This window comes from Drosophila biarmipes, chromosome X (genome assembly GCF_025231255.1).
Source record: "Drosophila biarmipes strain raj3 chromosome X, RU_DBia_V1.1, whole genome shotgun sequence".
Lineage (NCBI taxonomy): Eukaryota > Metazoa > Arthropoda > Insecta > Diptera > Drosophilidae > Drosophila > Drosophila biarmipes.
Window position 1 is genome coordinate 23,427,791 of NC_066611.1, and position 12,729 is coordinate 23,440,519.

The 12,729-nt window shown below is 42.9% G+C and overlaps 1 protein-coding gene across 4 annotated transcripts in view; it reads right to left on the bottom strand.

The window, feature by feature from the left end:
* LOC108023405 (tyrosine-protein phosphatase non-receptor type 9) overlaps positions 1-12,729 on the bottom strand; it is a 35,092-nt gene that overhangs the window by 7,950 nt on the left and 14,413 nt on the right. For 3 of the 4 annotated variants that reach the window (XM_044093625.2, XM_017092856.3, XM_017092859.3), the window contains exons 2-3: positions 10,953-11,336; positions 10,656-10,886 (exon numbers count right to left, since the gene is read on the bottom strand). In XM_044093625.2, coding sequence (XP_043949560.1) covers positions 10,656-10,886; positions 10,953-11,336 — 615 coding nt within the window. Of the gene's footprint in view, positions 1-4,483; positions 5,071-6,788; positions 6,856-10,655; positions 10,887-10,952; positions 11,337-12,729 lie in introns of those variants that run through there. The other variant, XM_050885091.1, reaches the window with a different exon arrangement.

Here is a 12,729-nt window from a genome sequence, read left to right on the forward strand (position 1 = left end):
TTCCGGCCATTTCCCCAACTTGGCCAATAAATAATGCAAGCTGCGTGCCTCGAAGAAATTTGAATGGTTAACAACAAAAAGTAATGATGAAAGATTGTATAACATTTCATTTCCCATTCTCTTCTGGCATGTGAACTTTAGGGGTGCTTATGACTCATAATTGGGAGTATTCGTACGTGTTTCTTTCTTGTTTTCATTTTTGTTGCACATTGTGGCAGCAAAGGTATATACACTGGAACCGAAACTACAACCCAAAGCACAAATATCGAACTTGTCGCCCGGCGTTTCAGGGTCACATGCCATCCGCTTTTTCAACACCCCAATTTCTGGTTATTCCCACATCCAATTAGAATCCAATTGGGGGCTGCCGGCGCTCAGATAGCAGGCAATCCAATAATAACAATCACAATGTTCCGTCAGCCAGCCACCCCACATGCACACTTTTAATTGACAAACACATCCCACAGAAAAAACGAACACTGGCAGGTGAACAGCATGAAATTTTTGCTATTCTTGGCCAGATTATTTGCCTTGGGGGCCAAAAAGTCTGCGCAAAAGTTGAATGAAACTTGGAACAAACTTGAAGCATCCACCTTCGCGTCCCCGGATTTCACCCTTTCCCCAACCTTTTAACCTCCGCCCACCGCCCCGCCGATGTGCCACGCCCCCTCCGGCAGAGAGCAGAAAAAACGAACAGGGAGGAATTTTCCTGATGGGACTCGAGTGGGCAGCTTAACGTGCCTTGGCATGCGTTTTACTCCCGATTCTTCCCGACGACTTGACTGGGGACCCCACTTTGCTGAAAGCAGTCCCGGTTACTTGGCTGCAAAAATGTGTGGGATGCTGGGGAAGTTGGATATTGTTATATGAAGTTTATTCCTGGCTCAAGCTAAAATTAGCAACTTTGGCGGCACAAGCAGAAGCTGCCTAATGCTTATCATGCACAGAGAGAAACTGGTAAGCTAATATATTTACAAATCATAACAGGCAATCAGGTGCAATTTTTAAAGGATGCATGCAATACCACTTTCCAACACTGCGTCGTAACAGAATCTTTTCAGTGTGTCACAAATGATATTCAAAAGTGGCAGTGAAGACAGACGTTGTTGAGGTTTTTTGTATCTTAAGACAAGTCCTCTTGAACCACAATTGAAGCAACATAGCTTTTCAACACCGAAACAGAAGGTTGTCATTCGCGTGTTGCAATACCACCTTCCAACACTGTCCCAAGATTCCTTCCAGTGTATAATAACTCACCTCAAGTGCCACAATCGACTTTTAGTCCTGGTTGCGAAATATGGAGGTAAGCTGGCCTAATTGGATGGCTTCTGGGAATCTGATGCAAGCATTCAATTTCAGCTTAATTATACTTTTCATCATGGTCAAGGCGAAATCCAATCAAAACAGAAAGGATACGGTGTAGGCGATAATTAATCAACTTTGATCACTTCCACGAATAACGAACACCAGGTAAAGGAACACCAGCTTGCAATAAACTCAATAGTTCCCTGAAATCAAACCCTTAATTACGGAGAATATCATTTACATGCAGTGGCACTTTCTGGGAATTCAGAAGATGCAATTCAATTGCAATCTACAAATGTCAAGGGGGACTCACGAGGAACCCAATTAGCCAGGAAATTCTGCGGAATCGACGCAATCAAAGTTGAAAATGTTATCAAGTATACGCCACGCGGTCCCAGCCATGTGTAAAAAGTGGCCAGTATGCTTGCTTTTTTCTCCCCGACCATTTCTCAGTCATATTCCATATACCACACATGCAAAGGGGGCGAAACAATAAATAAATATGTGAAATTAGCCATGACCAAAATTGGTAATGCGTTTTAAGCTTGTCCCCGTCTTTGGGCATGAAACGAATTTGTCGTCGGCGTTGGCCAAAAAAGGCGAAAGCGGCACGCACAGCAAACAAACCGATAAACGAGGGGACAAAAGGGAGGAAGAGGCCCAAAGAAAAATGAACAAGCGAACTCGGGGCCAAGAGATCATGGGAAATGGCCATCGGTAACTTATGATTAATCAGCTTTGTTCAATTATCTAATTGAAGTATTTCTATTTTTGAGAAATGATGCAAAGCCGAGGTGGAAATAACTTAAGAACAGCTTAATTCAACTTTAAATATCTATAAAGATATAGTTTCTCGCCATCTTCAAGTACAGCCGAGCAGTATAACAGGAAAACCGAAGCAGAAATGTTTACAACGAAAAGGTTCAAGTAGAAAGCGAAAAAATAACAATATGTCAGAGGCAAAAAGCTAAGCCAGTTTTCAGTTGTGTTGTACTGAAGATAAATAATAAATACTATTCGGCTGCAGGTGGAACAGTCGCACAGAAGACAAGAATCCATCCGTAAGGGGAATCAATATTTGATGGCTCCGGATAAGCCATGCTAATTGGAGAGCTCTTCACGCTGATTGACTGACGGCTCGACTCGACTATCGCACACACATGTGGGAGATCCCAACCGAATCGAGGCTTATTTGCCCAGAATATGATATGTGTAAGGCCGCAAGCCAATCAATTGAAAGTCCCTTGGAGACGGAGACACGGGCAAATACTTAAAACACTTGTCATTCGAAAGGTCGAAGGGCTGCATGCGATACATTCAATATTTATCATAACGTATGCCAGCACTCTAGTTGCAAATGGCTCTCAAATGGTTGGGTAATTCTGGTCGATAACTTACATCGATTGTTTTAATTTTTGATAAATGGAAGTAGAACTGATACACAAGCCTTTTGGATACACCTACATAGGGTTGCATCAATCAGGCGGATAAACAACAAGGTACAAACAATTTACCCATTGATCCCAGTCGATAACTAATATCGATTTTTTCGATTTTTGATTAGAGTACATCATAGTTCATTGAATAAATCTGTTGAATACTTTACTTAAACTAAATGATACGTAACTTCAATAATATAACAGCTATATCAACTGATCCCAGCCGATAACTAATAACGAAAATATCGATATCTATTTTCGAAACTTAATCCACAAATTACCTGCCTTTCTCGATTGAATGGTCAACTGTCTCAAACTTCTGATACGCACTGTAACTAGCACTCTTTCTTTGGCGTATAGAAAAATGACACACACAAATATGTACCTTTGTGTATTCAAAAACGAGCAGACACCGGGGGATATAAATCAAAAGGTAAGAAGTAAAAAGTGGCAGCAAAATGTGTACGCGCCGTTGAGCCACCGCCAACAGCTGTGTTTGATTGCCTCCACTTGTTCCTCCTCGGTCTCCGTATTCCTACCCCAGTTCTACCACTTCCCCCCGGTATTATTGGCGTATTTGCCCATGTTGTTGCTGCTGTTGCTCCTATTGTTGTTGATTTTTGTCAAGCTCTGTGAATGACAGTCGCAGCAGCAGCTTTTGTTGTCTCGAAGGCAGGCAGCGGAGAGGACAGGTAAGCGCAAAGAAAACAAAAGTCGCGTATCACCTGCCATTGATGGTCGACTGCGAGAACCCCAAGATATCTGCATAAGGCAGCTCGCTGAGAATGTGGTGGTGGGAGCAGTATCTCGGGATTTCTTGGCGGTATAATCAGCTTTAAAGTGACTTAGATTTGGGAAATTTCGATTTTTAATAAATGAAGTTGGATTTTCTTTGAAAACACAAAAACGATTAATTCGATACACAACGATTACTTTGTTTTTAAAAAAGTCTGCTTAAGTCAGACAGTTCAATGGTATTTCTTACTTTGACAAGTAATTAGTGACGCTAATTGCAATTTTAAGTAAATCAGTCTTGCTATACATTCAGATGGTAAAGAGTAATGGTTATTTCGATTACCATTTAGTATCGATAAGTTCGATTTGTAATTTCAACATATATACAATTTTGTAAGTTTCTCTCTTTTCTCAACATAAGCCTTTTTATTTAGGCTTACCCTTTTTTAAACTCATTCGTTTATGATCTATAAATACCCCCTTGTCAACCCCCCTATTTCATCTAAATAGGCCCAGAGCCTAGGTGTCCCCTGATGAGTGCTCCCGGCCAACAATAGTTTCGCCTCCAGCCGGGCTAACCCAATTAGCTGACCTACTTTGACACAAACGTCCCATCCAAAGTCCCTGGCTTTGGCTAATTGAGCAACAAACACATCGGGCTCAATCCGCGGGATGGAGTAGCTGTGATTTGCCTAAGCACCGCGATCAACTTAAAACGTGAATCACTGCGAAAGCCCAGGCTAATGAATCATAAACAAAATTCAAATTAAAAATAAATGTTTGTTGTCCACAAATAGCCGAAAACAAAAAGTGATTTCCTTGAAAACAAAAGACAGCGAAAACAGCAAATAGAAATGTTTTTGGCGAGGTCTTTACAAATCAGTCAGGGGGCGACTCTCTGTCCATATAGGCGATGGGTACATATATATACACCTATATATTTTGTATATCTATCCGTATCCCAGGCTATCTGTATCTGTAGCTGTATCTGTATTAGCATGTACCTGAGTGGCGCGTTGGCGTTGTTATGGATTGTTGTTGATTGCCGCGTTGTTGCTATTGTTGTTGTTGCTGCCGCCACCGCGGCTGTCTAATTATTCAGATTTTTATTGTAATATATAGTGTGGTTCGCACAATTAAATGCTAATTGCGTGCACTTGCAACCGAACAATTTTACATAACTTTACTTGCGTGTGTTTCGTATTTTTTGTTTTTGCTATTATTTTTGTGTGCTGCCGATTTGTCACATTACACAATGGGATGCATGCACATCCTCCCTTTATCTTCTGACGGGTCAAACGGCAGACATTCGGGGGTTGGGTTGGGATTGTTGGGGTTTCAACGGGGAAAAAACAAAACAAAAAGGATACGCATTTGAGGTTCGGTTTTTCGGTTACAGTCTAGGTTAAAGTTCAGTTTGTTTTGCAAAATCTGCGAACTCGCAGATACTTTTCGTCCGTTTTTCACCCAGCTAGGGGATCCGCGAATTTGTTGCTGCAAAGTGCGTGTGGAACATTCAACAAACTAAAGCTGATTTCAGATACACACATACACACACACAGGCACAGAGAGTTTTCCACTTTTCTTTGCACTTGGAAAAACAAGAAAAACAAACAAGAATTTTTCAACTGGTTAGCAGAAGTATTTCTCTTTTGGCTGAGCAACAATTTCAATCTTGAATTTTCTTCGGTTTTGCAATATTTCGACTCAGATTTCGATTTTCCTACGCCTCTGAGTTGTCTCTTTTTGGCCGCTGCGTTTCATTGGATTTTCTCGCTTTTCTTTATGTAGTTTGTTTGTTGCGCGTCGTCGTGGAAAGCTGAACTACGTCTGACTGCTGTGGCTGCTTTATTTTATTTTTTTCGATTCGTTTTGCTTTTTCTGATATTTTTTTTGCTATTTTGCGGCTACGTTCTCGGCGCACGCGCTCTCTTTTTGCCACCACCATCGGCAGCGGACTGCTCTCTGGCAACCCTGGTGGACTGGACACCAGGGGGTTGTTGGGAGAGCGAGGGACGGAGAAAGGAAGCGCGAGAGAGAGAGCCGGAGTGCTAGGGGTTGGTTTGCGAGTGCAAGGTTGCATGCGATGCAGCTGTCGATTGCTCGCGAGTGGGTGGCTCAAGTGGTTGAAGTTGCCAGCAGGGTTGCCAGCCCCATTTAGAAAGCAGGATATTATGCGCCTAACACTTTATGGTTGCAAAAATATTGTCTAGGCAATTTAAAGAAATGTTTGAGTAAGAAGATACTTGTGATAAAAAGATTGAATTTAAAGCCCATTAAGTTTAAACAAAAGCACAATAACTAATATTGACAGTGACATCAAGTGACAAATAAATACATTCTAAAGTACCGATGCATTGATGACTGTGCTTTTGAAATTTACTAATATTGTTTTTTTATTAAGCTAAGCAAAAACTAAGCCAAAAAGCAGAAGTTTTTTAAGTACCATTTCCCGACCAAAAAGAAGCTACTATAAATGGACTAGAAATAGTAATAGCTTTGATAAGATAAGTCTTTTTTGTAAACCCAATCTTTAGGCTTCTTTTTTTGGCTATTCTATGGCTATGGCTATCCATTGAATTACGCAACAAGGTAATTTCTGAATTATCAATAAAAATTAAAGCAAAGGTCCCACGTTCAAAAGCCATCAAATTATTTACTGTGGTATTTTAAAATGTATTTGGAAAACACGCCACCAATTTCTTAATTAGTCATTTAAATGGAATATTGGACTTTTCGGGGAGTTGTCGGGGCAGACTGTATTTATTTTTTGGACTTTTCGATGGTTTTATTTTTTTTTCGGATTTTCCGGAACCACTCTTGTAATGCGGAAGCGGAGTAATCCACGTTCCGAGGGCGTACAATTCTGTCGTTTCTGTTTCTGGCGTATAAATTTGCATTTTAGAGACTCGGGTCTGGTCTAAACATTTGCGTCAATGTCGAAGCGAACGGCTGTGGCAACAAAAAGCACGTTGTAAAAATAACACACAGCGGCAGCCGACGTATCGAGCAACAATAACAAAAGCGTTAACATATCGGTCGGCGTCATCGGGTATTAATCGTGTATTTAAGCCAACCGAGCAATGAATGAACTGCGCACCGCTTTCCCGAGCGAACGATCTGCTTCTATAAATACGACCAAATTATCCCGCCGTCAATCACTGTTTGATGAAGTGTTTGTGGGCCAAGTGCAGCAGCCAAAAAAGAAACGGGGGCAACCGAAGAAAATAGATGAAAACTTTCACACGCGTGCTGGGTGGAAATGGGAAATGGCTTTTCCATATCGACGCACATTTTCACCGCTCGTACCGTTCGTATGCTTTGGGGATGGATGGGGGATGGGATAGTTGGATCTGTTGGATACAATCTATAACGTTCGACTAGAACACGTCAACTGAATTAGTTAATCAAGCACAAGCGTAAGATAGCCACAAGCGACCCAGCGGAAGAGAGCGCGACGAAGCTTTGCCCTCTCTTCCGACCTCTCTCGCCGTGTTTATGCCATAAGCTTCATGATCTACCGACTTCGTGATAATAAAGAGAACCCCGTCTGAAATAATTCACGTTTGCCACGCTTTGAATATTGAAATGCGAATATAGCTATAGTCAAATCCCAAACCTTACCTTTTATTGGCAAAAGAGGAAAAATTACTCGATGTGATCACAATTTCATTAATTTGATTACCCATAAACAGAGTCTCTCTCTCTCTCTCTCTGCCCCCCCGAATCTCAGCGTAAAAGTGAGAGTGAAAAAGCGTGGGCACATTCCACTCTTTTCAAGTGTGTGTGTGTGCTGCGGTCTTCCCATTGCGACAACGCTGCGTATGCGTGATTGGACCCAAAATATTGCGCATACGCGCCTTGGTACAAGCCAAAGTTTGTGTTTGCCTCGCTTCTTTCAGTCACCATGACGTCACTGACTTCGAGCTTACCGCCAACGCTGTTTATCCTCGCTCTCTCTTTCTCCCATTCCCAAAAACAATAGTAGTAAAAAAGCACTAAGACACGCGCCAAAGAGAACGCTTTTTGGACACTCTCTCATTCTCCCGCACTTCCTCTTCCTCTCCCACCTACACCTATCCCCGTCTCGCTCCGACCACTGGCCTTCCATTGGCGGGGAAGAGCGCGCCCACGCCGAATCGCTTTTATTGTTAACTTTATTTTTTGTGCGTTTTGATTTTCGTAGCAGAATGAAATATATAAATGTACATGGATGGATGTGCATGTATTAGACAGTCGTGGTCACAAACATAGCTAATGATATGTGCAACCTTATATTATAAACAAAGAACGAACTAAATATTGTAACATTTTTTTACTAATCTACTATTGAATCTATCGGTCTATATTTTAAGTTTTTCCCATTAATCTGGTCAAACTTAAACGCAAATTATTTCAAACATAACATGTACCTAGTCTTTGCTCCTTGAATTATAAAAGTGTACCCCAAAGTGGTATGAAATATATCCGTGTCCAATGAAATGACTAATAGATTATATTCGATAACATATTAAGAGTAATATTCAATATAATATTTGTAAAAATGTTGTAATAATATTTGTATAATTTTCTCATAAATCTGGCCAAAATTAAATTAATTTTACTTCCAACATAAGATGTACCTAATCTTAGTGGGTTCAAAAAGTAAAGTGTACCCGAGGGATGAAATAAATCCATTTCTATAGAAATGACTAATAGATTATATTAGATAACAAATAATGAGTGTTATTTGACTTTCCCAGCTTGTACGTCCGAGTGGGTAGATTATGTATACAAATACGGGTAGGTAGATAAACACCAATGTAAATGTTTATTCATATATATCTATCAACCTGAAGAGGCTTTTTGGCAAATCGAGCGAAATGTGTCGAGAGGCTCCAATGGTCGTCGATTTTCAATGCCGGCCGGCGATTTCTCTGGGCCCCGAACCAAAAGTCCCCCAAAATACTTAGGTACATATATGGCGTGCCCTGTACACTTCGCAGTACGATCTCTGGGAACTGTACGTTTCCAGTAGGACGAAATGAAGAACGCAATTCCAAGACAAACAGCCAGACAGCAAAGAGCACACAAATGTGGGACTCGAGCAAACGGAGCGCAAATGAAATGGAAAACAAGACATCAGAGCAGCAACAACAACAGGCCGGGATGTCAGCTACCTGTTGTTGTTTTTGCACATTTTTTATTTATGCAAATAGTGGGGGAGGGGTGGTAGGCGTGGTGGCGGTGTGGGGGTGGCGACAGTGGGTTGTCCCCAATCAAAATGACGTCTTATTCTGCGTGACTAAGGGAGTGCGTTGGTATGCATGAGGTAGTTGCTTTCATCGTTCGCGTGGGCAGACGAAGGCCGCCGCCCACGCACCGCATGCTGCGATAGCCAGGCCACCCACCGCCTACCTACCGCCACAGCCACCCACCACCCCCTGCGGGAGTGTACTTCCAGAGGGGGCTTCCCTCTTCCCGGTTTCGCTCAAGCGCTGATTGTGTGCACTCAACGACTTCCTACAACAAGGATTACCGAGTCAGGTACGACAGTAATATTTTATGGGAGTCCATGTAAAAACAAAGCGAATAACTAACTTTTACGGGCGGCACAGCGGAGGAATGGAGAAAGTCCCAACAGGCCTCAAAGCGGCCCACAGGGCACTTTTCAAAGCTAGTTCGGAAACAGGAAACTACCATAGCACAAAAAGGGGTTATCAATCCTAATATAATAACTAAAATAATATAATAATCCTAACATAATAAACCTAACTATTACCTTATATTTTATACTCCACATTTCCATGGAAAACCCTTAGGGTTAAGATGTAAGATGATACAATATATAATTATTATATTCCTTCTGTTTATAATCTTAAAATTTGATTATAAAATTCCCGAATTTAAGCTTGAATTGCCTCGAAAAATGGTTTGATGCACCACAAATCAGAAACCTAATCCGACATCCATGTAAATCAAGAACTTGCCCCATGCCGACCATGATTTCCAAGATCCCTCCCACTTCCTTTCAATCAACAAGAACCACAAAGTAAATATGAACAAATACAACAGCGAAATTTGACGCATGACATGAAAAGCCAGCGAAACGAGACAGAAATTTTCAGCTTGAAGACATTTTTCCGCCATTCCGTTGATGGGGAATCCACAGGCCACTTGGCACAGAAACTCGGATAGTCGGATAGTTGGATAGTTGGATGCGCGGATACTGGATTCGCAGATGCGACAAAAAAGATTGCGCGTATACGGGCCCGTGGAACAACGCAAACGCACACACCAAATGAGAAATATCTTTTGTATTAATAGAGGCATGTTTGATATTTTAATTTCAGGGGCCGCGGTGCCACGCTTCGTGCCTTTGTGGGGCAAGCTGGGATTGGGTTGCGTTGACTGCTGGCTGTTGACTGTTGACTTTTGACTTGCCACGACGAGGGCCGGAAGTGCCACAATGGGGCACACTGTGATGTCAGGCCACCTGGAAATGTGTCGGATTGCACTCCGAAGCAGACACATTTCGGGCAAAAACTTTGCGAGTAGAAGTGCAGTATCTTAAAGGTTGTTCTTTACTTATTCAAAACCAGATGCATACTGCAACAAGTTAACTTAACAAAGCATAAATAAGAAATGTCCTAAATTTTGCTCGGATTGCACCTGGCCGGTTGATTTTATATACTTCTAAGCTAAATATTTCAAGAAAAAGATACAAATCACATAATTCTAGTAAAGGGTACTTCCATTTCCATATTAAACATCATCGGTTTTTTTCTAATATAATAACAAACTTTTCAATCAATCTTTCATTGATTAGAAATGTTTTTCGCATTGATTAAATTTAACCTGGCTGGTTGATTCCTATCCCTCTAAACAATATTCTTCCAATACCAAACTAAAATCATATTTAAGAGTCTTTCAAGAGGTACTTTCTATACTAAATAATATAATATAACATACTAAATAATAATAGAAACTTTTGAAGGTACATATGTTTACACAACCCTTTCAGGCTTTAAGCAAAGGCATACATGAGTAGAACTGATCAGTAAAAATAATTTCGAGATCCTAAAGATAATATTATAGCTTCTGTGTATAAAAACCACCGCCTTCCACTACGACTGAAGATCCCTCTCAGATTTCCCCACGGACCCACCGCCCAAAAGTATGCCATCGATAACTCACCTTGAGCAGCGTGAGAATCTTCTGGGAGAGGTCGTAGTCGAAGTTCGAGTACTTGGAGCCGCTCATGTCGTAGATGAAGACGAGGCCGGCGCGCTGCGTCTCCGAGTCCTGGAGCGCGCTGTCCAGCTGGTAGACGATGCCTTGCAGCGTGGTCGTGTGCGAGACGCTCAGCGGACTGTGTCGATTGGCGGTGAAGAGGGCGATGGCGGCCCCGCTGGAGGTGCGAGCGGGCTGAAGCGGAAGTAAGGTGGCGATTAGCAAGGCAGCCGAGGGTCGGGATAAGGATCACACACTCACCAGGATGGTAAACTTGCCGGTCTGCAGCTCGGAGCGCAGGGGCTCCACGTCCGGATCGATGTTGTAGAGATACTCCTTGAGGCGGATCTGCTCGTGCTGCTCGTACAGCGAGACCGCTCGCGGTATGTCGAACTTACGGGCGTACAGAAACTTCACGGCTGTCGTGTGCGATATGTGGCGCCTCACGGGGGCGCCTCCACCACCCCCTCCATCGCCCGGGGCCGCCGGTAGTTGCACCTGCAGCTGCTGTGTGTGTGGCGGCAAAATCGCGATTAAGTTCTGCGTGCTGCTGGCTGAGGAGGAGGAAGCTGACGGGGATGTGGCTGTCGTCGTGCTGCAGTTAGCACCCAGGTTGTTGCAGAGATCAATGAATTGTTTCACAGCCTGCAAAGTCACAGAAAATAAGGCGAGAGTGTGAGGCGTTTGCTTGCAATATGAATGGCTTCAACTAGAGCTGCATGACTTCGTAAAAACGATCTATTAGCCAGAAATCCATTGGACGACATTCTCTTAAGCAGTTCTTTGGAAAACTAAAGCTATTTAATTAGAAAAAGGTTCCTCATCTGTTTTATAGAAAACAATAGTATTTACAACCTCAAATGGGAAACAAAAGTTCCCCATAAATAGTAGGGAACAGATCTTAAATAATAAGATTTGCGCCATAAAAATTGAACATTTCCCGCAGTAAATTAAACTCAAATTCAACAGAATTTGTATATGCAAAAGTTTGAAGAGCCATTTTGACGATTTTAATCAAAATGTCTGGATATTCCGAAAGATAGCGTTGCATTTCCCGATCCTTGAGGCAGTTCCTCGGCAATTCGATCGAAATCGATTCCATTACATTACGAGTTTATGTGAAATAGCACTGGGACAGCACAGGTTTAGCGCTTGCGTCAAGTGTCTGTGCAGTACCTCGGAGATCCTGAAAGATAGCCTCAATAAAAAGCATCTGCAGCGAGCGAACCTCTTGGCAGGCTGGGACCTCCATCATAAGCAAGTGAGTTTACGACAATTGGCTAAATTGCGGAGCTAGTTCTGCCACTCTGACCCACATTGAGTGGTCAACTGGTTTCCGCTTTGCCACTGCCCATTTGATTCGCGGGCGTTGGATGGGATGGGATAGGTCTGCGATCAATAAACCCGCCGACTTTATGATCGGCGGAACTAGTTCAGAGTCGAGGGATCCTAAAGTTGTGCACTTTACGGAGTGACGCAAAATGCGAACTCGTGTTCTCACCACATCGTGATGCCGCGCAGTTGGGCACGGCGATCATCTTTCACTTTGAGCCAATGGCTCACGCCCGTGATCACATCACTCTATAATGCCACTATGTGCCATAGGCAGTATGCACATTGTGCAAGCTGTTGCGCCGGGCCCACCTTATCTTCGAGATTAGGAGTGCAAATGGGTAGTATCAACAAATGGGCCACCTCTCGGCTTTCCGCTTCCAGTCGAACTATCTGTATCTAGCAAGTTCCGCGACCTCAGTGCCTGACACCGTCATTTCTTGGAGATAGTTATGCACCCATTCAGTTCTTAAGCTTCATTCGGTTCCCAATGGGTCAGCCTCGTCAGAGCGCCTCCGGGTGTGGCGCTGACCCCGATTCACACCAAGGTTAATGCAATGCGAGGAGCCAGAGCCGCCAAAGTGTCGGATCAACGAAATTAAAGCACCATGCGCCGGCCGGGCATTGACCAATTAAAGGCAATTCGTCATTATTGGCGTGCCAATTGAGGCCTTTTCCCCATCGCCGTTCGGTGTTTTCTGGGCTT